This window comes from Camelus ferus, chromosome 5 (genome assembly GCF_009834535.1).
Source record: "Camelus ferus isolate YT-003-E chromosome 5, BCGSAC_Cfer_1.0, whole genome shotgun sequence".
NCBI classification, from domain to species: domain Eukaryota; kingdom Metazoa; phylum Chordata; class Mammalia; order Artiodactyla; family Camelidae; genus Camelus; species Camelus ferus.
Window position 1 is genome coordinate 6,746,262 of NC_045700.1, and position 25,400 is coordinate 6,771,661.

At 50.4% G+C, this 25,400-nt stretch overlaps 1 protein-coding gene across 3 annotated transcripts in view; it reads right to left on the minus strand.

The window, feature by feature from the left end:
- The window catches only part of ARHGEF4 (Rho guanine nucleotide exchange factor 4), a 200,728-nt gene that overhangs the window by 5,215 nt on the left and 170,113 nt on the right, over window positions 1–25,400 (minus strand). For 2 of the 3 annotated variants that reach the window (XM_032479252.1, XM_032479253.1), the window contains 5 exons: window positions 13,086–13,225; window positions 2,081–2,260; window positions 997–1,173; window positions 707–886; window positions 36–268 (listed from right to left, as the gene is read on the minus strand). In XM_032479252.1, coding sequence (XP_032335143.1) covers window positions 36–268; window positions 707–886; window positions 997–1,173; window positions 2,081–2,260; window positions 13,086–13,225 — 910 coding nt within the window. Of the gene's footprint in view, window positions 1–35; window positions 269–706; window positions 887–996; window positions 1,174–2,080; window positions 2,261–6,127; window positions 6,362–13,085; window positions 13,226–25,400 lie in introns of those variants that run through there. The other variant, XM_032479254.1, reaches the window with a different exon arrangement.

The following is a 25,400-nucleotide window of genomic DNA, read 5'->3' on the forward strand; positions in this document are numbered from 1 at the left end:
GCCTCAGGCCGCCCCGCTCCCCCGTCCCCTCCTACCTGTGCTGGGGGGGCGTGTACTTGAGCAGCTCCGCCAACTGCAGAGGATACTTGCATATCTTCTGCACGGGCGTCAGCAGGAAGCCGTCCAGGGAGATGTCGATCATCTTCTGCAGCAGCCGGCAGGCCTCGAAGAAGTACACGTACTTGCTGAGCTTGGCGAGCCGAGACAGCTCCACGCAGGCGTTGGGGTGGTTGTTGCAGTATTCGGAGTAGATCTGGAAGTCCGCTTGCTGCGGGCACAGCTGGAGGTGAGGGTGGCCGTCTCCGGCGCCCCGCCCCGCCCCGCCCCCGGGCCACGGGCAGTGATGGGGAGGGGGCGGGGGGAGCCTCTGCATTTCCTTCTGGAGCTGGGCGCAGGGGCTACCTACTTCTCTGGGCACAAGCCAGGCACAACGATGCCCAGGGGCGTGAAAGACCTCTGCCGAGTCAGGCAGGCGCCTGTCCGTGGCCACCAGGCTTTCTCAGCAGGGCCTTCCGCAGATATTTTGACCGTATGCCAGTTTTCTGAATGAAATCGGGGATGTTCTGAGGGGCCTTCTCCGACTTGGTTTGACGCCCCCGGCGCCGCAGAAGCAGAGATGCTTCTAGAGCAGTGTTGAGGGGTGAGGGCAGCTGGGCAGGTGGGGGAGTGGGGTCCGGGGGCGGGGTCCCGGGCCGGGCGGGCTCACGTGCTCCAGGAAGCAGGCGCCCAGCTCGCTCAGGTGCGGTCGCTCCCGGTTGAACTTCTGCTCCAGCGCCTTCACGAACGCCTTCTGGCACCGGTAGATGTCCTCGATGTTCCCGAAGATGGTGCGCAGCTGCTCCTCGCTGAACATGTCGGCGCGCTTGCGACACTGCCGGATGTAGCCCTGGGGGCGCGGGGGGTCAGGTCCCTCCCTGGGCGCCCGGCTCCCAGCCCCGCTCGCAGCCCCGCCCGCTCGGCCGGCCGGCCGGCTGGCTGCCCGCCCGCGGGCCTCACCTCGCAGATGTCGCGCAGGTGCTTGATGTAGTCCCGCTCGGTGCTGAGGATCTCGTTGATGACGTTGGTCCGCATCTGGTCCTTGCTGCTCTGCGCCTCAGCCCCGCCGTCCCCGGCCCCGCCGTGCCCGGTCCCCAGCTCCTCGTCGTCCGCAGGCTCGTCCTGGTTCACCCGCAGCTGCAGGCAATGCGGCCGGTCAGCCTCCCTCCGGGGCCGGCGCCCCGCATCCCACACGGCGGCGGCGGCGGGCACCTGAGGCTCCGGGAAGCCATCGGCCCATCGGGGCCTGGGGGGCCTGGGGCAGGATGCTCCCCCCTCACCCGCACAATGCCCAGCCGGACGCGGGACCACAGGTCTGAGGGCGCCCGCGGTGCTTGAAACCAGCGGACGCTCACTCCAGGGGTTCTGGCGCAGCCCCTGCTCTTACTGGGCCCTCCTGGGGTTTGTGAGGGAAGTGGATGGTGAGGTGGCCCTGCCGGCTCTGTCTGTAACTAGGAAAGGCTCGGGGCGCAGAGAGGGCAGTTTCTCCAGGAGGTCTGGTGCAGGAGGAGTGATGAACCACGGCCCGGACCACCCCTTCCACTGCTCTCTCCGCAGCCTCTCGGAGGCTGCACTTGGATTCCTTCCATGGAGACAAAGGGCTGCTGAGGAAGGATCCGGGTCCCCTCCCTGTGATTTCTTGGATTAAAGCTTAGCTCGTCCATGCCTCAGTTTCTCAGGTAACCACCCCCAGGTCTCAGGACTGTCCTGAAAGTTATAGCTGAGATGACCCGCAGGTCCCCTCCCTGTGGGAGGGATCCACACCCCATCGTTTCTGACCCATTCTTCTCTGGCCACTGAGGGCCCCTGGGGGGATCGGCCAGGTGGAGCCAGGGCTGGAGCTGGTGGTGGCTCCGCAGGAGGAAGGCTGGGTCACAATTCCTGACTGCCACCCACCCAGCCCCAGTCCTGCAGTCTCTGCACAGCCATAAGGGAGAGGTCCACACCCAGCATCTTGGACCCCAGGGCAGTTTCAGGCTTGCATTTTGGGGCAGAGACAGGTGGCCCTCTCTGGGCCTGGGAGCAGCTCGGGCCAGGGCCCTACCCGCACGAAGCTCGCTGGAAACCAGCCCTCGCCGTCGGCGACGCGGCCCCACCACCACTCTCTGTTGGTGGCATCCATTACTTCGATGACATCCCCAGCTTTGAAGCCCAGTTCCTGGTCATCCATGGTGACATGGTCCCAGAGTGCTTCGGCACAGACCACGCTGCCATCACTGATGAGCTGTGGAGAGAGGACAGGAGTTCGGTGGGGTGAGGTGCTCCTGCCCCTTACTCAAGTTACAGAGGAGCAGACGGAGGCTCCCACTGAGCCAGCAGCTCTGGGTAGGGGGTTGGGAGGGAGGGCTATGCCCAGGGCATGTCCAGACTAGCAGGGGCTCAGGATGGAACCTAGAAGTGATCTGATCTCGCTAGAATCCCGGAGAGCCACAGAATCAGAATCCACACAGGGCACACTTTCCTCCCATCCTCACTGGGCTGGTAATTAAACTCTCGCCTCTCAGCTTCTCCTCTGTCTCTGCCCTGCTCTGTGATGCATTCCCGGCTGCACCCCACCAGGTCTTCCTATCATGGCGTGGGAGGGGACCTCAGAGCTAGAGGGAGAAGGGACTTGCTCCTTCTTACTGGCTTCTTGAGGATGTGCAGTCCCTGTGAGGTCACCTGACAAGCAGCAATGCCGCTTCCCCCCGGGTACGGCGGTGCCCAGCCACTGCAGTGGATCTGGTCTACAGTGTTGTTGGTGTGCCTGCAGAACCAGCCTCAGGGCACCCCACCCCCAAGCACCAGCTGAGCAGCACCCCTCCTCAGAGCTCTAGGTCTCAACCCCATCGGATTCTCAGTTTTAATTATCCCAGGCTCTTTCCTATATTCTCAGCTCTAGTGAGGAAGGTGCCACCTCTGTAACAGATACCTTGGACTGTTCTTGTGCACTTGGTTACTGACTCAGACACTTTATACTTGGCCAACAATTCTCCATGTTCATTTCTCTCTGTGGAAATAACTGGAGTGATTCCTCCCTCCCACGTGACCAGACATCGCATCAGGAAGGATGCTCCACTGCCCGGAGAGGCCAGGCCGGGAGACAGCACCCTCCCAGCCAGCCCTCGTGCTCAGAACTCCATTTCCTCTCACGCTGACTGCTGCTGTCCTGTAATGTGGGCTCAGTGTCTGCCCCGTGGATGATGAGTGGCTCTATGGGCTCCAGGCAGGAGGAGGGGTCGGCTGGGTGCTGCCCGAGAGGTGAGGTCCGTGCCCTGCTCTGCTGGGACTAAGTGTTGGACCAAGGGCTGGCTCTTTGGCTAAGCAGTAGGACCTCGGGGCGTCACCAGACGGCCCTCTGTGCTGTTTCCTCCTCTGAGCTGCTGTCCTGTTCCCTCACGGGTGTGTGGCAGTGTACATGGTAGTCCTCCCACAGAAACTCCAACCAGAGCAGACACAGCAGGACTGGCTGAGTCTCTGAATTCTAGTCACTGTCTGAGAGGCCCCCACGGCACCCTGAAGGGGCAGGGTGGGAGGTGGGGGTGTGAAGCTTGGGTACCAGAGTCCGCTCAGGTGGGGCCTTTCCTCCACTGGTGGTGTCTGAACATGCTGAGCAAGCATGTTCAGACACCACCAGTTCTTCGTGTTTTCTGGGGGTTAGAGCTGCTCCAAATGCCAGCGAAAGCACGCTCAGAATAATCTGCTTACGTGTACACCCACCCTCACAGGCAGCAGCCGTACAGGGGCTGCAGATTCCCGAGGCCCACCCAGGGACCCTGGGCACAGGGCACTGGGCTAATCCTGGGGACTGCATGCAGGCCTCCTCAGGAAGGCACTGCACTCATACTAGCTAAAAGACCTGTTGCAGGCTTGTCCTCTTCTGCAGGGAGGCCTGGCCCTGGGATCAGAACCTCCTGGTTGCAGTGTGGCTGGGATGAGACCGGGGACTTAGTGAGGCCATTGGAGAGAAGCCAGCCTGCCACAGCCAGGGAGCAGGCATCAGGCTGGGCGGCCCACAGTCGGCACACCCCACACAGGCAGGCTGCCATCCAGCCTTGGAGGATCTGGCCCCAGACCAGGAGGAAGCAGAGTAGCTCAAAGCCAATGAGGACGCAGCTGCAGGTGAACATCCCCATACAGGGACAGTGACCACGGGTGTGCACGCAAAGCAGGATGGAGGCTATTTGGGAAGATTTGTATGTTTTGGGTGATGAGTTACTGAGACTGGGAGGGCTCACACCTGGAACTGCTTAGGTAACCTGAAGTTTGGATCCGGCAGGGAACAAAACTGCTTGTTTATTAAGTTTTGTAGTTTTGATCCTGGAGAAGTGAGGGGTCTGAGACTCTCTGTTCCTGCACATCCCCCAACACACACCTGCCAGCGTACATTCACAAGCTGGCTAGCAGGATGCTATGCTCTGATCTCCTGAGAACAATCTGGTTGATCGGAGGTGGGTGCTATCCATCCTTAGGTCACATGAGTGGCACATACAGGTCTGACCACTTCCCTACCCAGCTCATTCCCGCCTGATAGTCACCAGGTCAGGCATCTCCCCTTGTCCCCACGTTCCCTCAAGTGAGCCCTGAGCAAAAGCCCCTCTTGCATGGCCCAGTGCCTCCCGCCCCTGCTTCAGTCTGCCGACCCTCCAGAGGTGGTTTTCTGCTCAGCTGCGAGAGGGCTCTAGGTGTGAGGCAGAGGCAGGGCTTCCCAGAGGTTCCAGACACCTTTACGGACCAGTCCTCATAGCCATCCTGCCCAGTCATCGTGCATCGTGAAGGGGTTGGTCACCTTGGTTATTTTCTATCCAAGCACTTTGCTGGGCACAGGGCGCACTTGATTGACACAGCCATGAGCAACCCCCCTGAGCTCCCTGTGCCTCGGTCCCCATCAGAGCCCACAGTAACAATATGCTCTCCCCGGGTCACCAGGCTCCTGTGCAGATCCACAAACGGGAGGCACCCGGGCAAGGTACGGCAATGACATTAACCCTGTATTTGGTGTCACCAAGAAAACGGAGCTCCAGGAGGTCAGAGAGGCATTCTACCTCAAGGGAGCCCAGAGGTCACCAGGGCCACCACTGGGTGGGCTTCTGGACAGAGCCCTGTCCTGGCACTCTAGCTGAGGTGCAGCTGCACCAAAGCCAAAGCTCAAGCTGGACAGGCTGAGGGGTGAGCGGTCCGGGCTCACTGGGCTGGCAGTGAAGAGCAGAAACTGGCTCCGAGGCATGGGGGGGGGTGGATTAAGTGCGGACAGGTGGGGGACTGTCCCAGTGGAGAGGCAAGTTCAAGAGTAAGAGAAGCCAGGGACAGGGGGCAGGATTCCCTTTTGTGCCCCTGAGATTCTGAACGGCCTGGGAAAGCCAGGTTCTGCCTCCAAGTGCCCCGCCATGACCACCTATCTATCACCTCTCCACCCTGCCCCATCTCTCTCTCTCCCACACACGCAGGCCAGTGGAGGATTCCACCCCGACCGTCCGGGAACGCGGCTCGGCTCCCGCGCCACGCAGCGGGGGCGGGGCTGTTCGGAGAGCCCAGCTGCAGGGGGCACGGGTGGGGCGGCTCGGCCTGTAGTGGGGAGGGGGCATGTTGACTGAGACCCTAAAATGGGCAAAGCAACAGCAGGTAACCAGAGCAGAGGAGCCCACTCATCCTCCACGGACATCTCAAGCCACGCAGAAACGCATGTCCAGTTCGGCGCACACGTTGGTCACATGGCACGGTTCCCAGACAACCGCGGACAGCGCGGCCACAGCTGCATCTGCATCCTCAGTTACACACGCAGACGCGCCATTTTAGTCACACACACACACACACACACACACACACACACACACACACACACACTACAGAGGACAGAGGTAAGGGCTCGGTGCACACGCGTCACCGCGCTCCTAAGTCACCTACCCCGCCGCACCCCGTGGGGCGCACACACACACCGGCCGCGGCACCCGGGGCTGGAAGGGAGGCCAACCCTCGGCCGGCGGCGGCGGCGGGCGGGGCTGGGCTCCCGGGGCCCGGCCGCTGGGGGCTGGGGGCGGCGGCGGACTCGGCCGGGGCGCGGGGGCAGGAAAGACGGACCGCGGCGGAGGGGACCCGCGCCGGCACCACTCACCCCGGCGGTCAGCGGAAGGCCAGCAGGAAGATGAGCACGACGTTGATGAGGACGAGCAGCGCCAGCACGGCGAAGACCACCACGCGCTGGGCGCCGGGGGGCAGGTTGCAGCGCAGCAGGGCGCGCAGGACGCTCCCGGGCGGCGCGGGGCGGCGCCGGGACTGAGGGGCCTTGGCCATGGCGCCCGGCCGCCCGGCCCCGCGCCCGGAGATCCCGCCGCGATAGGGCGGCGGCGGGGCGGCCGGAGCGCCCGGAGTGGGGCGGAGCCGCGGCGCTCGCTCGGCCCTGCTTCTCCCTCGCCGCCGGGGCCGCGCGCACCGCGTCCTCCCGGCCGGGGCCCGGCGACCCGGCGGCCGACGGGGGCGGGGCAGGGTCGGGCGGCTCCCGCGTGCGCCGCGCTCCGCCCGGGGCGCCTCCTCTGGCGGGGTCTCGGCGGTCCTGGCTCCGCGCCGGCCGGGCGCGTAGGTGACCGCGGTGGCGCTCGTCGGGGGAGGGGGGCCGGGGCCTCAGGGACCCGCCCCTACTTCCCAGATGAGCAAATGCGGCTCTGAAAGGTCAGGCAATCCTCCCCGTCATAAATCGCCCAGGATTTGAACACTGGACAGCCGGGCGCGATCCACGCCGAGGCGCTCCAGAGGGGCCCTGCCGCAGGACCTCTCCTTACTGACCTTGCCCATCAGAACAGAATTTTGTTTCTATGGGAAAGCAGCCGGCTCCTCCCGCTGCCCGACCCAGCTGTACTGCGGTATCATTGACAAAAATTGCACACAACTTGAAATTTTGATATACACTATAAAATAATCACCAGAATCAAGCCAATTACCATATCCATGGCCTCACAGAGTTACCTTTTTATCTGTGTGGTGAGAACACTGAAGCGCTAACCTCAGTACATTTCAAGTACAATACAGCATTGCCAACCATACTCACCCTGCGGTACGTTAGACCTCCAGAACGTACTCATCTTGCATAATTAAAACTTTGTACCCTTTGACCCACACCTCCCCATTTCTCTCTCTCTCCAGTTCTCGCCAACCACCATTCTAGTCTGCTTCTCTGAGTTTGACTTTTAGAATCCATACATAAGTGAGATCATGCAGTGTTTTGTCTCTCTGCATCACTTAGCATAATGTCCTCCGGGTTCATCTGCGCTGTTCCAAATGGCAGGATTTCCTTCTTTTTTTAAGGCTGAATAATATCCCATCGTATATATACCACAGTTTTCTTCATCCATTCATCCACTGACTGGCACTTAGGTGTTTCCATCTCTTGAAAAAACACTGCCCTGAACGTGGGAGTGCATATATCACCTCAAAGTCCTGATTTCACTTCCTTTGGATATACATTCTTAAGTGAGATTGCTGGATCATATAATAGCTCTTTAAATTTTCTGAGAACGGCCATACTGTTTTCCAGTGTCTACACCATTTTACACACCCACCCACCAACAGTGTGTTAGGGTTTCCTTTTCTCTACATCCTCACCAACAGTTATCTTTTGTCTTTTTGATAACAGCCATCCTAAGGTGTGAGGTGACATCTCATTATTGTTTTGATTTGCATTTCCCTGACATTGGAACATCAAGTGACGCTGAGCGTGTTCTTTTGAGAAATGTCTATTCAGGCCCTCTGCCCATTTACAAATCGAATTATTTGGGTGTCTTTTGCCATTGAGTTGCATGAGTTCCTTATACATTTTGGATATTACCCTTTATCAGATATACGGTTTGCAAAATATTCTCCCACCCCCTAGGTTGCCTTTCGATCTATTGATGGCTTTCCTTTGCTGGGCAGAAGCTTTTAGTCTGATGCAATCCCACTTGTCTATTTTTGCTTTCACTGCCTGTGCTTTCCAAATGTGTCATATCCCAAAAAATCGTTGCCCAGACCAAAGCTTTTTCCTTGCATTCTTCTAGGAGTTTTATGGCTTCAGGCCTTACATTTAAGTCTTTCATCCATTTGAGCTGTTTTTTGAGAGTCCAGTTTCATTCTTCTGCATGGGGTTCAGGAGCTTTTAAAAAACCCTCATGTCAGGTACCTAGGGTTTTGCTTCTACGGCCTCCCTGACAGAGCCTTGCAACCTTAACCTGTAGAGCTCAGAGCTCACGTGCAGGCATCCTCTTCCCTCCATGGTGGGGAGCTCCATTCCAGTCACCGGGCCTCTTGGATAGGGCAGAAGGCTGCAGCTGAGGGGGCCGACGAGCCTGAAAAGCAGCTCAGATGTGGGCAGAGATTGCGAGGCTCCATGCTTAGCACTGTGACTCCCGCGGCAGAAGGAGCCCCTGGAGGGATGGTGCGCAGAGGCTGGGCGCTCCTAGGTGGGTAGCTGTGCACTTGGGCGTCTGTGCGTGTGCCGGCACTACATGCATGGGTGAGCAGAGATGAGGGTACCCGTGGCTGTATCCATCCTGCTGAAGAGGCCAAGTGGGTGGTGCGATGTGGGCTGTCTGCCTCCCACAGATCTAGTTCAGCCTGGATCCATCTGTCTCATTGGGAGAAACAGTCTTCTTGTCCTACCCAGCGTTTCAAAAAACTGTCTCAAGATTTTCTCCCTCAGGCTCTCAGGAGGATTGTGGGGGCTCCCTGCCACCCCAAATCTCAGCGCTCCTCTGGTAAAGCTGTGTGGCGTGCCCTCTGGTGAGGTGTGGCTCAGAACCCTTGACTTGGGTCAGATGTTTCATTGTGCCCCAGTGGTTCCAGAACCATCAGACACCCAGGAAGGTGGGCACAGAGGGCTGTGTGTCCTCAGGCCACCAGTCAGGGTGGTTTGGGAAGTCACTGGTCAGCCCGGCACTGAACGCTGTGTGTCTCCAGGACCTGCTGGTCTGCCGTCCGGCCTCGGGGCTGAGCCTTAGGACTTCGGCCGTGGCCCAGTTCTGGGTGGGGCTTCTGTCCCTTGTTCAGCTGAGGAGCCTGGGAGAGTTTAAGAGGCATGACCACCTCTGAACCTGGGCCAGGATGGAGGACTGAGAGGTGGCCTCTGTCCCACCCGGGACACCCAGCCTTTAGATCCCGGTGATCTGGACGTTAGGCAGGGAAGACGGCAGCAACAGCCTTTTCTTGTGTATTTCACGACAGAAAAACCAAGCCAAAACAGCTCAAAGGAGAAGACCTATGCCCTTGAGGTGTTCAGGCTGGATGGATCCAAGTCGGGGAGGGGAGGGTGAATGCAGGAGGCTGCAGGGCATGGCCCACCAGGCTCGCTGGGTGGGTCTGCAGGTCTTCCAGGGGCAACACTGATGGGGAGATGGGCGGGGTTGGGGCGGGGCTTCAGGAGGGTGAGGGAAGAGGAAGGCTGCCCTGGGATGTTGGTCACAGATCACTTGCAGGCCTGGCTTCAGGGCTGTGAGCTCCTCTGCCCTGCCTCTCGGAGACCCATGTCCAGCTGTTGTCCAGACAGGGCGCACCCGAGGTATCTGGGACACAGACCAGTACTGGGCTCATCCCCGGGGCTGGCGAGCGAGTGCAAGAGCCCACGCAGGTCCAGAGACAGATGTCCAGGATCACAGGCACTGGGAAGAAAGAAACTCCTAGAGAGAGGGTCACACTGACTCCATGGAGGGGACTTGCGGCTGCAGTGTTCCCTAAATGCTCCACCAAGAAGTGCTGGGAGCAAGAGGACGGCCGGGCTGTCTTCTCCCCTCAGTGACCCTGCAGTCCACCTGCTGCGCTGCCTAACTGTGGGCAAGGCTCCTTTTATGCTTTAAGCCCCAGGTTGGAGGACAAGCTCTAGACCTGTCTGCCCTCTAGTCTGAGCATCATCTCCTCTTGGCAGGATGATCCAGGAGCTTCCCCTGGTCCCCTTTGTCCTCCAGAGCAGGGCGGCCTGGCAGGAAGGGGAGACACTGCCGTCTGCAGGGCATTGGGGGGCACCAGGAGACCCCAGGTCTCCTGGCCAGGAACTGAACCCTACTCTCCTCTGGTCCCCTCTCACAGCTTGCCTGCAGGGTGATGGAAATGAAAAGGGAACAATGTCTTCCAAAGACACCTCCTCCTTTCAGGCCTCAACTCTTCAGAAAAAATCCCTGGGCCAAGGATGTCCTCAGGCCTGACGTCAGGGATGCTGTCTGGCCTAGCGGGTTCGGGCAGAGAGTGGGAGGCAGAGAGAGGGCGGGAGGAGGGCGAGGAATTGGGCAGGCGGTCCCAGGCCCGGGGCACGGGCATCTGGAGAAGGCCCTAGAGGGGACAGTGCTGAAAGGAGAGAGGGACACTTCCGGGCCCCGACGTTAACTCATCCTGCAGGAACCCAACAATGACGAGGTGCGAGGTACAAGTTAGGCACAGGGAATACAGTATGAACAAAACATGGCACCCTCTCCTCATCCACGAGGGCGGAAGCAGAAAAGGCCAGGTGCCCGCAGACGTGAACTGCCCGCCCCGCCCGGGGGTCAGCTCCCTGAAGGCAAGGCTACAGCCCCAGCACAGCTCCATCCCAGGCCTGCAACACTGCCCCACAGACGCTAAACACTCAGTGTGTCACATGCACACACCACCCACGCAGACCCTCACATGGTCTCACACACTCGCTCCTCCTCCTCACTTACCCAAGGCCCAAAAGAGCTTCGCTGACCCCATCCCCTCGCCCCCAGGGTCCCCTGCCCTGCAGGCCAAGTGCTTTCCCTTCCCAGGTAGGAAACTGAGCAGGGCTCTCTCCTTCTGAGGCCAACAGGAGCAGGAAAGCGTCTCAGTTTAGAACGCGACACCCACGTGTTCTTAGAAAACATAAGTGAATGTGTGATCTCCAAGCGAGCCAAATGGTACTTAGGACGGACTTCCCTCCGACCTCTGTCCCTGCGCTCATCTCCAAGCCTGAAACCCACAGGGACCCCCAGCAAGCCCTCCGGCTGCGCCACGGTGACTGCGAGGGGCGGGGACCCCCAGCAGGATGCGCCGCTCTCGCAAGACTGAGTGAACTAGCCTTTCACAGGAGAATCCCCTTATGCCTCTTAGGAGAATCTTTTCTTTTTGGGGAGGCAGGGGAGAGGTAATTAGGTTTATTTATTATTATTACTTTATTTAACTGGAGGTACCGGGGATCGAACCCATGAACTCATGACTTCTGCATGTTAAGCATGTGCTCTACCACTGACCTATACATCCTAACCCCTGGAATTTCTGATAAAGTGCATCTACTGAAGGCTGCCAACGAATCGCAATGAATACTGCCTTTCCCGGTACCCCGTATACCGGGGTGCAGTGACTCTCCTACGTTGCCGAAGGGCCCAGGTGCCACATCCACCCCACACGGAGGAAACAGAGGCCCGAGAAGGGAGTGACCTGTCTCGGGTCCTGCGCTAGTCAGGGGCAGGATGGTGGTCAAACCCAGGCCCTGCCCTTCAGGCCGAGCTGCCCACTACAGGGATTTCTGTATTAGCATCTGTAAGTCCTGGTGGGTCCCCTGGGGAGAGCGGGCTGGGGGGCACTGACCAGGTCAGCCCGCTGCATCACTGGAGGGGCGCCTCCGCCGGACCTGCCCACCTGCCCCCCGGGGGCACACCAGGGCCCAGGGCAGACCAGCACCCTGGAAGCTCTGAGAGCTCTAAACAGAGGGCACAGCATCCCCACCCTGTCCGCTCAGCAACCCTGAATGCCGGGAAAGACCTATGAACCAAAGAGGAAACAAATTCTCTGAGCAGCAAAAATAAATACTGCACTATTCATAACCTAAATTACCTGCACTTCCCTCATCAGCATGCCCTCGGCCGGAGCCTGTCTGTTCCTCTAGAGCGCTCCTGGCTCTCGGCTTTCCTCAACCAAAGCATCTTAGAATGAACAGTTTACCCAGGGCCCTAAAGACACCTCCCCACCGGGAGCAGGATGTCATGGACCGGGATTCCCACCAGGTCGGAGACCACGGCTATAAAAAGCGGACACAAGATCTAACAGCGCAACCCCGTGGCCAGTCAGGTAACCCCACACCCCTTCAGAGTTCCTGAAGGCTTTCTGTTACTATCCTTCCTCAGTCATCCTCATCACGGGAGGTTACCACGTCCAGGTTACTGACATTTGTTATTTCAGTCAGTCCTCCTGTAAAGGTGTGGCTACCCTACATGTTCAGTTTAGTCAACCGACGCTCAGAGGTTACCTGCGCCCATCTCCACACCTGGTCGCTGGCAGGAGGAGCTGCCATCCAGGTGTGTAAGGCTCTCGCCTGCCCCTCGTGGCCTCCCACCAGGGCTGGGCCCCACGGCTGAGGAGGGCAGCTGAGCCTTCAAGGAAAAGTGAACCATTCTCTGAATTCTGCGTAAGACGACACCACTTTGGAGCACCTTCCATTCAAAAGAGCTTCCGAGAAGCCCTTAAAGAAAGGCTTCACGTGTTAGAAAAACCAACACATTTGCATGCTTATTCCTTATGCATCACAGATTTTGAATTATTTAATGGCTATTTTATATCACATTTTAAAATTGTTATTTACTTTTTTACTTTGTGGGGGAGGTGATTAGGTTTCTATTTATTTACCTATAATGGAAATACTGGGGATTGAACCCAGGGCCATGTCATGCGAGGCACACACTCTGCCACTGAGCTACACCCACCTCCCTGCAATGCCAGTACTTTTGAGCTCTTGAAGTCAACAGGAAAGAAATCACTTGCTGTGGCCTGGTCCTGCCCTGGCCTCCCTCCTACCAAGGGGAGGGGCTTCCGCCCCAGGACAGGGTTACAGGGGTTACATCACAGGTCCTGGGTGCCGCACCTGCTGTTCTGGGTTCCCTATAGACCCCAGGAGGGCAGAGCGGAGGTGGGAGGTCCTGTATTTGACAAGCTCTGCTCCTGGAAACCACATGCAAAAGTGAGAGCCACAGGCTGACCCTGGGCTGTGTGCCCGGTGCCACTGTCGTCTGCTTGAAACAGAGAGACTGCAGACATCCAGGCTGGGAAGTGTGCGCTGAGGTTGCCCAGAGAGCCATGCGGCGCGTCCCAGGCCTGTCCCGTCACCCACGCAGCCCTGACCCTACCTCGTTGATGGCCAGCTGCTCGCCGCCACCTCCAGGGTGGCTGTAGTGGTGGCTGGAGCTGTGCACGTCCTCGTACAGGTCCTCCTCACTGCCCGCCTCGTCCGCACGGAGGGCCGGGTCCAGAGCTCCATCGGGGAGGGCTGCAAGGAGAGAGCACAGATGGCAAAGGGGAGGTGATGGAGGGGACAGGCAGAAAAGGAGGCAAGCCTTTCTGGATAAACGCTCTTTCTATGAGAGGAGGGGAAAGGTTGGGGAACCAGGCTTTCAAACCATTCTTGCTGCAAAAATGTCATCTGGTTGAAAAAGTCCCACCGTCACCGCAATATGATGTAATACACAAGTACCTGACACGCTTCACACTCAGGAGTCCCCTCCTGTTGAATTCAGTTAAAACCACTTACCAGTGTGTCACGTATACATGGCACAAGGCCCTTCAAAAATGCTACTCATTTATTATGAAGTATATATATACATATATGTGTGTGTATGTGTATTCATCTCCAAAGAAATGTACAGTATATGCAGGCAAATATTGTTTGAAAATTAATAAAATGAACTCCCATGGTACTTATCATCCTGTTTAAGAAAACACCAGAATCAGAATTCAACCTCCTGTACACCCTACTCCAATCCCATGCCCCCCCTCTCTTCAGAGATAGCCAATTTGTCAAGCTTTTTTAATAAATTATACCTGTGCTTGTCTTTGTTTTAGCATTTATTTCTATTGAGTTTTGCATGGTTTGACCTCATATAAATGGAACCATCCAGTAGCTTTTCTTCTCTGATTGATTTTTTTTCCTTACTGAACTGCTCATGTAGGTGTGATGACTCATTCTCACTGATGCTCAGTCCTGAATTTTGTGAGTGTTTCCTGTTTTACAGGTGCGCTGCACGCCTGCAGGACCGTGGGTGGTTTCCTGTGCTGTTGCTGGTCTGAACGACAGAGCTGCAGACAGACCCACGTGCTGCCTGGGCTCACATCCCAGAGTTTTTCCCGGGCAGTGACTCCCAACCTCTTGTCTGATTGCCCCCTGACCCGAAGAGCCTTTTATATATTGTTTTCCTATTTCCTCCGGTGGAATTTTAATACCATAAATATACTGTGTATTTTCAGTTCTGTGGCTCTTTGGAGGGTCATGAGCCATTGTAATAGCTAATAAGATTTTTGCCGCCCTTGGATGAAATCATTATCCTGGTGTGACTCCACAATCTTGGGTATAGACAGCTAAGTGTGGCATCCCTGGGTCCTGGGTACACCAAACTGTTCCCAAGCTAGCCTAACAATTTAGCCTTCAGCTCCCCATACACCATATCCTCCCAACTCTTGGGGTGGGTGTCAGCAGCCATTTTCATTTTTGATAGGCTGATGGGTATGAAATGGTATCTTGCTGTATTTTTTTTTTATTAAATTGAAGTACAGTCAGTTACAATATGTCAATTTCTGGTGTACCGTACAATGTCCCAGTCATGCGTACACATACTTCTATTTGTTTTCATGTTCTTTTTCATTAAAGGTTATTGCGAGATATTGATTATAGTTCCCTGTGCTAAACAGAAGTTTGTTTTTTTAACTATTTTTATACATGGTGGTTAACATTTACAAATCTCAAACTCCCAACTTTATCCATCCCCCCGGTAACTTATTGTTTACTATGTCTCGGAGTCTGTTTCTGTTTTGTAGATGAGTTCATTAATGTCCTCCTTTTTCTTTTTTTCAAGATTTCACATATGAGTAACATCATATGGTATTTGTCTTTCTCTATCTGGCTTACTTCACTTAGAATGACAATCTCCAGGTCCATCCATGTTGCTGCAAATGGCATTATTTCATTCTTTTTTATTGCTGAGTAGTATTCCATTATATAAATATACTACAACTTCTTTATCCAGTCATCTGTCAATGGACATTTAGGTTGTTTCCATGTCTTGGCTATTGTATATAGTGCTGCTGTGAGCATTGGGGTGCATGTATCTTTTGAATTAGAGTTCCCTTCAGATATATGCCCAGGAGTGGGATTGCTGGGTCCCATGTCTCACTGTAGTTTTAATTTAAAATTCTCTGATTACTAATGAGTTGGATGTCTTATCTATGTTTATAGATTATTTATATTTCCTTTAATGTGAAGTGTCTATGTCTATTGGATTTATTTTATCTCTAATATAATCATTAATGTAAAAAATTTATTTCTATGCATATAGATTTTTATATACATACACTTTCCCCTCCATTCTGGATACTAAATTTGCCACCCATCTGTGTCACAAGTATCATCTCCCTGTTGGTGGCATGCTATCTCTTTAAGGTGCTTCTAAGAAAGTTCTTCATTTTAATATAGGCAAATTTATTAATCTTGTCATGTGTGGTTTATATTTTTTGTGTTTAGGAAATTCTTGTCTACCTCAAAGTTTTACAGATATTCTCCTATGTTGTCCTTTAATGTTTTATAGTTTTTCTTTTGACATTTAAGTCTTTAATGCACTTGGAAATGATTTTTGTGTATTGTGTGTAGTTGGAATCTGGAATCGTGTGATTTATAAGAAATATGTATTTGACCCTCAACCCTGGCACAGAGTTCCTAAAACCCTTGGAATTTCGTGTGATGAGTGATAAAAAGCACCTTTTGTTATGTTAATAAGAGAGGATGGGGTCCCCTGCAGTAACCTGGGAGCCCAGTGGTGTGAGCCCAGGGAGGGAGCAGGCACTAAAAGCCTTACTCCTGACACACAGAGTCAGGAGCCTCAAGGAACCCTCGTCATTTTTACTTCATTTATGTTTTTAAACTATTTTATCATGGAAGCTTTCAGATGTGTACCAAGAAAGAGATGACAATATAATGAACCTCGTACACACGTCACCCAGCTTCAGCAGTTCTCAACCTGTGGGCAATCATGTTTCATCATCTATATCCCCTCCTACCAGATCCAAGACGTGACATAATTTCTCCTGTAAATACGGCAGTATAGGTTTCTAAGAGATGAGGAGTCTCTTTTTAAAAAACATAACCACAATACGCATCTAAAACAAACTATAGACCATCAAAGGTTGTCTATCCTACCTTCCCCTCTAGGGCATTAAAAATCCTTTTATTTGAAGTAACTCAAGTCTAGGGTTTTGCGACACTAGTACAGAGAGGTCCTGTGTCCCCTTCACCCAGTCTCTCCCGGTGATTCCATCTTATACCACACCAGTGCACCATCACAGCCAGGAAACTGCCCGTGGTACAAGGTGTGTAAATGGTTCTCTGTCATCTTATCATCTGTGGAGATCTGTGTAACCACCACAGCAACCAGTATGTAAACTGTTGAGGTTGGCTTTTTTTCACTCGGCCAAATGTCCTTGAGATCCAGCCAAGTTGCTACTTGTATTTTTCACTTTACTCTTTTTTATTGCTTACTGGTATTTCATGCAATACAAGTACCCGTTTGTTTAACCATTCATCCAGTGAAGGATATCCAGGTGGTTCCAATATGAGGCTGTTACAAATAAAGCTACTAAGAACACTTGCGTATAGGTTTTTGGGTGGGCATCAATGTTCATTTCTCCTGCATCAATGTGATTGCCCAGGAGTGCAACTGTTGGGTCTTGTGATAGTTGAATGTTGAGCTGCCTGAGAAACTGCCAAACTACTTTCCAGAGTGGCTGTGCCATTTTACCTTCCCTCCAGCAATCCAGTTGCTCAGAATCCTCACCAGCATTCGGTATTGTCACTATTTTATACTTTGAGTGTATGAGAATGTTGCATCGCGGTCTTAATTTGCATTTCCCAACAGGCAGGTGTGTTGAGCAATGTGTTCATGTGCCTATTTGCCATTCATGCATCTTCTTTGGTGAAGTATGTCTTTGTGGTTTTTTTTGTTTTTGGCTATTGTCTAATTGTATTGTTTATTGTTTTAATGTTGTGATTTGAAAGTTCTCTGTATATTTTAGATACGAGTCCTCTGTCAGACAGGAGGTTTGTATGTATCTTCTCTCAGTGTGTAGCTTATCTTTTCATCCTCTTAACAAGGATTTTCATAGAGCAAAAATTTTACATTTTGATGAAGTTCAGTTTATCACTTTTTCCTTTTATGGGTCAAGCTGTTGGAGTCATGTCTAAGAACTCTTTTACTAAATCCTAGTTCCAAAAGATTTTATGTTTTCTTCTAACAGCTTTATAGTTTTACCTTTTACACTTAAACCTATGATCCATTTTGAGGTTTTTCATATAATATGTGAGATTTAGATCACAGTTCATTTTTATTGCCCATGGATGTTCAATTGTTCCAGCATATTTGTGCAAAAAACTGCTTTTCCTCTACTGAATTGCTCTTGTACCTTTGTCAAAAATCAGTTAGTCAAGAGGGGACATTACTACCAATTTTACAGAAATAAAAAGAATTATAAGATAGTACTGTCAGCTCTTAAAATCAACAAATTAGACAAATTAGATGATATGGGTAAATTCTTAGAAAAACACATGTACTAAAATGGACTTAAACTGACTAAAACTATAATCAGAAAGGAAACTGAATCAAAAATCTCCTAGCAGAGAAAAGCCCAAGGTTTGTTGGCTTCACTAGTGAATTCTACCAAACATTTAAATAAGAATTAACATTAATTGTTCTCAAACTCTTCCAAAAAATTGAAGAGGAGGGAATACTTCCACCTTATACCAGACACCTTATGTAACACCACATGGAAAAATTAACCATCTTAAAGCCAGACAAAACACTATAAGAAAAGAAAACTACAGACAAATCTCCCTTTATAAATAGAGATGCAAAAATCTTCAGCAAAGGATTAGTAAACTTAATTCAACTAGTGAACTACCAGCACATTGAAATGAACAGCATATTAAAAGAATTAGGTATCTTGACCAACTGGGATTTATTTCTGGAGTACAAGAGTGGGCCAACATATGAAAAGCATTCAATGTAATATACAATGTTAATAGAATGATCATCTCAATTGATGCAGAGTGTTGACAAAATCCAACACTATTTCATGATGAAAACACTCAATAAACGAATGTACACTCAACAGAAGGGAATGTCCCCAGCATGATAAAGGGCATATGTAAAAAACCCACAGCTAAGTCATACTCAATGGTGAGAAACTGAAAGCTTTTTCTTTAAGATCAGGAATAAGACAAGGATGTCTGCTTTCACTGTTTCTAGTCAGAACAGTATTGGAAGTTCTGGTCAATTAGACAAGAAAAAGAAAAGTCATTCAAATTGGAAAAAAAGAGGTAAAATTATCTCCGCTTGTAGATGACATAACCTAATTGTAGAAAACTCTAAAGAATTCACAATAAATTGTTAGAGCTAATAAATAACTTCAACAAAGTTGCAGAATATAAATCAACACACAAAATCAGTTTGATTTCTATATACTTGCAATGAACATTTTGAAAAGGAAAAAATTTTAAATTCCATTACAGTAGCATTGAAAATAATAAAATAGTCAGGAAAAAGTTTAATCAAGGAGGCAAAAGATTTGTACACTTAAAATTATAACATTGCTGAAATACGTAAAAAGAAGATCTAAATAAATGGAAAGACATCCCATGTTCATGGATCAGTAGACTTACTATCTTTGAGATGACAATACGACTCAAAGCAATCTACAGATTCAATGCAATCCCTATCAAAATCCCAATGGCATTTTTACAGAAATAGAAAACTCATTCTAGGGGGGAGATGCCAAGATGGCAGAGAAGAGAGACTCACAGCTCACCCTCTCCCACAAATACACCAAGAATTACATCTACAAACCCATCAAATCACATACAACACCCACTGAACTTGCAGAGTGTCTCTTGTTTTGAAATACAGGAGGATTCTCACAAAATGCATTTATACTGTATAGCACAGGGAACTATATTCAGTATCTTGTAGTAACTTATGATGAAAAAGAATATGAAAAAGAATATATGTATGTTCAGGTATGACTGAAGCATTGTTCTGTACACCAGAAATTGACACAACACTGTAAACTGACCATACTTCAATAATATATATTATATACAAAAAATTAAAAAAAGAAAACTCATTCTAAAACTCTAAAACTCAAGGGACCCTGACTAGCCACAATGATCTTGAAATGAGAAAAATTAAGTTGGAGGATTCACATTTCCTGATTTCAAAACCTACTACAAAGCCACAGTGATTAACACAGAGTGGTACTAGCATAAGACCAATAGAATAAAATAGAGACCCTAGAAATAAACCCTCACATAAATGGTCAATTGATGTTTGACAAAGATGCCAAGACAGTCAATGCGGGGGTGGGGGGGGGAAGACCGTTTTTTCAACAAACAGTGTCAGGAAACTGGATACTCACATGGAAAATAATGAAGTTGGATCCTTATGTAACACCACATGGAAAAATTAACTCAAACTGGATCAAAGACCTAAACATAAGACCTAAAACCATAAGACTCTCAGAAGAAAACAGGGGGAAAGATTTATGACTTTGGATGTGGGAATTGTTTCTTGTATATGAAACCAAAAGCACAGGCAACAAAAGATAAAACAGATAAGTGGGACCATCTCAAAATTTTAAAATTTTGTGCACCAAAGGATACTCTCAAGGGAGTGAAAAGGCAGCCCACAGAATCGGAGAAAATATTTGCAAACCATACAGCTGATAAGGGATTAATATCTAGAGATATATAAAGAACTACAATTCAAAAACAACAACAAACTGATTTTAAAATGGGTGGCAGGGTGGGGGAAAGGTACAGCTCAAGTGGCAGAGCACATGCTTAGCAGGCACGAGGTCCTGGGTTCAATCCCCAGTACGTCCATCCCCAGTACTTCCATTAAAAAAATAATAAACCTAATTACCTGCCCCTCCCCCACCAGAACCAAACTAAACACACAAAATGAGCCAAGGGTTTTGGGTGGACATTTCTTCAAAGAAGATCTACAGTGGAAAACAATTTGGTAGGTCCTCAAAAAGCAAAACATAGAATTTGTATGTGATCTAGCAATTACACGTCTAGGTATGTACCCAAAAGAATCAAAATCAGGGGGTCCAACAGATACTAGTAAACCAACTTTCACAGCAGCATTATTCGCAATAACCAAAAGGTGGAAACAGCCCAATGTCCCGCAACAGATAAATGGATAAACAAAACGTGGTGCACCCACACACTGACTTAGCCACTAAAAAGGAAGGAAGTTCTGATACACACTACCACACAGATGAACCTTGGAAATGCCCCTTTAAGTGAAATGAGCCAACACAAAAGGAGACACGGTGTCTGATGCCACTTACAGAAAGCACCTAGAATTCTCAGTGACAGAAAATAGATGAGTGGTTACCAAGAGCTGCTGGGGGAGGAGACCAGGGAGTTACTGCTTAATGGTTATAGACTTTCCACTTGGAGTGATGAAAAGGTTCAGCAGAGTCTGGTGGTGATGGTTGCACACATTGTGAAAATAATTAATGCCACTGAATTATACACATAAAGTGGCAGTTTTTAAAAATAGCTCTAATGTTACCTTTAATGGAAGAATTGGGTTTGGCAAAAGGGGACACAGTCTAAAGAAAGAGCAGTAACAACATGGCGTGATGGGGATGTATTCCTTACGAATAATTTAATAAGCTCATATTAACAATACCGATAGTAACCAATACTAATACTAACTTATCCTGGCTGAGGGTTTACATCCACCCGGTGTCAGGCATTGTGCTACGTAGTTTACGTGGATGACTTAATTCTCACGAAACGTCTCCGAGTTGAGAATTCTAATGATCTTGATTATTTTACAATCAAGGGAACTGAGGTTGACAAAGTGAGAAAGCTGGCTGGTGGCAGAGCCAGGATGTGGACCCAGGCCTATGCTATTAACCGTTACTCTGTTGTAGTAAAGAGTTGCCTTTGCTGAAAACACTGTGCCTGATTGAAATCGTCTAGTCTGACATGAGCAGTGGATGGGAGATAGACTGTGTTCTCTTCTGCAGAAACTCTTTTCATAGCCATGCCTCTTGGGTGCTTCAGCCTAGCCACGAGAAGGTCTTGGCTATAAGGTGAAAGTTCAGTATAGATCCCCTAAAAGGGATTGTTACGGAATCGGTCAACAAGGACTATAATGATATATTAAAATCAGACTAATGTAAGTTCCAAAACGGCCGAGCCAGGAAACTGACAGCAAAATGGCAAATTTAAAAAAATCTATATTTAAAAAATTTAAATCCACAATTTAAAAAGATTAATCATATAGACCCCAGAAACCCACTGAATCATATGCTTTACATGGTTGAGTTGTATGGTACATGGTTTATATCTCAATAAAACTTTTCTAAAAATTGGTTGGCTACACTCATTTGGCGCTATTTCAGAATTCTCTATTCTGTTCCATGAACCTGTCTTTTTCTTCAATATCACACAGTCTTGTTTTCTACAGCTGTGTAATAATTCTTGAAATTTAGTAGAATGGTTCCTCCTACTTTATTCTTCTTTTTTAGAACTGTTTTAGCCAATTTTGTTCCTCTGCCTTTCTATATAAATATTAGAATAATCTTGTCTATAATTATAAAAAACCCTGCTGGGATTTTGAAAGAGGTTGTATTAAACCTGTGTATCAGTTTGGAGATAACTGATATCTTTGCTCTGTTGAGTCCTCCAATCTGCAAACATGTAATCTCTCTCCATACTTAGACCTTCCTTGATTTCTTTCAGTGCTGCACTATTTTAATTTTGTTCTTTTTTCTAGTGCTACATTATTTTATTCCAGCCATCCTATAATTTAATCTGTAAATACTATATTATACGTCTTAAAGGACAGACTCTCTCTTTCTCTCTCTCTGCCACACCTCTTTGGGGAATTGAAAAATGAATGGTCTCTTTGAGGGAATAAAACAGAGTCCTTGAAAGGGTCACTACTTTTTTTTTGGCTCTTTCGTAGCCAGTCCCAGCAGCTCACAAAATGATTGCTCATCTAGCAAATTCTGCAGTCTGGGCGAAAAGAAAAGCAAGTTTCAACATGAGTGTCTCAATGTTTTTATCATCATCTAATCACCAGCTTCCAGCGCAGGGTCTGGGACAGAGGAGGCGTCTGCGTACACGAGGGAGAGGAGGGGCAGTCGTGGAGGTGATGGCGGGAGGGCCACCCTAGGACCACAGTCGGGAAACCCAGGCGCTCGGCTGGGCGGGGGGCGGAGCCTGTCACCCGCCCTCCGAAATGCGGCTCAAACTCTTTTCTTACAACTAAGGCCCAGGGAAGATTCACATGCAGAAGCATTAAAGGGTGTGGCCCAGGGCTCCGCAAGCATTTTTCGGGTAAATAAACAAATAAACACAACATGGCCTGGTCAAAACAGAGTCAGTCTTAATTTGGATTTTTAATTTTTTGGCGGGAGGTAATTAGGTAGGTTTGTTTGTTTATTTGCTTGCTTGTTTATTTGATGGAGGCACTGGGGACTGAACCCAGGACCTTGTGCAGGTGAGCATGCGCTCTACCACTTGAGCTATACCCTCCCCGCTTGGATTTTTAATTTTTATGTAAGACAAGTCAGCTTTCTGATGCACATGAGAGCCTAATAATTTAGAACGTTTAGACGGTAGCACAGCGAGGACCCTGGGTTCTAGACCAAAGGTCGGAAGGGGCCCCGTTACCTCTGATGGATGCACCCACGCAATTCTGTCTCCGCGTACAAGGAAAAGTGGTGGCTCTTCCCATGAGAGGACACTGCCCCAGGCGAGAATCTTCTATGTCGTCCCAGAGCCCTGGAAATCAGTGGTTCCTAAAGTGGGGTCCCAGGCCAGCGGCATCCCTTGGGAACTCGTCAGAGATGCAGTTTCTTGCCCCTCCCCAGCCCGGCTGAATCAGAAACTCGGGGGTGGGCCCCGTAGGCTGGTGTGAACCGCCCTTCCGGAGACCCTGGCCCAGAGCTGAAAGTCTGAGACCCTCTGTTCTCAGTCCGGGGCCCGTTAACAACGTGACTTACTAACTCCCAGGGACATTCTGCTCCAGCAGAGTCAAGACGGTCTTTGGGGGTGGCCTCAGGGCCCTTTTAGGAAATTCTAAAGAGCCTGGCACGTCGTCTCAGCGTAGAAACAGGAATGTCAGAATGTTGGGGTGTCCGGAGGGGTGTCCGCGGCCCTGGCTGCTCCCTCAGGGGCTTTCACTTACTGTAATATGCATTTGTTTCTTCCTTTCTGAACTCACTGAAAAGTACTCAGTGCTTATCTACTGCGTGTGTCACCCGACACATGCTGGGTTCTGAGGACACGTGTGAAGAGGATGGACACCCTCCACCCTGCCCCAGGGGCGGGCAGGAATTGGGGGTGGGGACGTTAAACCAACGATGAAGCGGCAAGCTCAGGGACTCTCCCAAGCGTGGGAGGTCCTGGCCGCCCTGTGGTGGGGGTGACCTGTGGGATGGGGGGGTGGGGTGGGGGGTGGTGAAGAGAGTTCCAAGCAACAGGAACAGCATCAGGCCCTCAAAGCAAGACAGCTTGAGGACACGGAAGGGTCCCAGAGTCCCAGAAACAGAAAGAGGAAGGAGAGGCCGAGGCGAGGGCTGACCGGCTGTCCTGGGAAGGACAGTGGCGCACAGTGTTATCCTGGGCAGCCGGGTGCTGAGCAACCAGAGCACATTTTCAGGTCCAGCCTCAAGGGCTTCTCCCCTCATCCTAGTGACACGAGCAGAGAAGGTCCAACTAGGTGCCCCGTTCCATAGAGGAGGCTGCTGGGGCTCAGAGAGGTGAAGTTCCTTTCCCCAAATCACCCAGCAATCAGGGCTGTTTTCACCAGACTAGGGCTGTTTTCACCAGACTAAGTCTGTTTAAGTTCTGTCTTTCTCCCACATGATGGGTTCCAGACGAGGTCTGTGCGAACCGCCCACTCCTTCATGACTAACGCACTGCTGCCCTGCCTCCCTCTGGGCTGGAGCCAGATGCACTGCGACTTCCGGCCCTGTGACGACAGCCTGGCCAGGGAGGCGGCAGGCCGGACCGAGGATGGGGGGGCGGGGGCTGGGCAATCTCGTGTGTCCTCGTCGTCAGGCTGTCCTCTGGGCGTGACTAGTCCCCTCCTCATGTCCCCTCTTTTGCTCTGGTGCCTCTGCTCATGGGTGGTCACCTGCCTTCCACTCTCAATCCTGTCCGGCTTTCAGGTTAAAAAAAATTTTTTTTTTAATTCATAGACTTAATTTTTTTAGAACAGTTTCAGATTTACAGAACAATTGAGCAGACAGTAGAGAGAGTTCCCTTACACATCACCCCTCGTTTCTCTTACTAAGATCTTACACGGATAAGGAACAGTACTTACAATTAATGAACCAATATTGAGACATTATATTTTTCCTACTACTATTGTGTTCCCATAATTTCTCCCTTCATATCTGTTCTAGACACATTTATTAACTAAAGTCCATACTTTCCTCAGATTTTCCTTAACATCCTTACTGATCTAGGATTCCATATCACATTTAGGGACCTTCTCAGCTCAAGATTTTTGATTCAGGTTACACAAAGCCTTGCTTAAAGTTTTCAGAAAGCTTTTTTTCATTCGGCAGGTAAAACTTTATGACATCTATAACACCAAGTCTGAATCCCCTCTGCACCTCAAGGCATACTCAGGATCTCCTCACAGGCAAGACTTTGAACTTCTCTCATTCTCACCAACCTCCCTGTTCCCTTACTGCTGGGACTGAAATAACTTTGAGAATTTACAATGTACCGCCTACCTGACCTATCAGAGTCAAGCCTACCTGTGAAAGGGTATAATTAGACACATCACACAAAGACTCGGCGCTCACAGAGGTTAAGACAGTGGCTGAGGGTTCACAGCCAGGCAGCAGCAGAGACAGGATGAAAACCTGCCCACGTGCCCACAGTCTTTCCCACACCTCTCGGGGGCCTCCGACTGTCCGCCTTCATTGGCACACGGCTCCTCGCCTCCCCTGGCCTTCTCTCCCATGCACCACCACCCTGCTGCCCCTGGCTGTTTGGTGCCATGACTCCCTATTATTTAAAGAATTCAATTTCTGGAAAATCAAAGTGCAGGTCTTCGTGTAGAAGAGATGCTTTCTGGTTACAATGACTTCAGGAAGCAATTACATTAAACCTGTGTCATGCCGTCCTTTAGCAGTGAGTGAGACATGATTTTTGATATCTGGCTTTTTATGTTAGACAAACGTGAAGCGCAAATTTTAGATAATGTCTTTGATTTTTCCACTTAACCTATCGACTCCACAATAGAATATTCTAGATCATAGACTTTTGGAATATGAATCCAAAGGAAGCAATGTCTTTCCCAAATTACAAGTTTTGGTAAATCAATCCCATGCTCCATAATAGAATGAAATTATGTCACGTAATG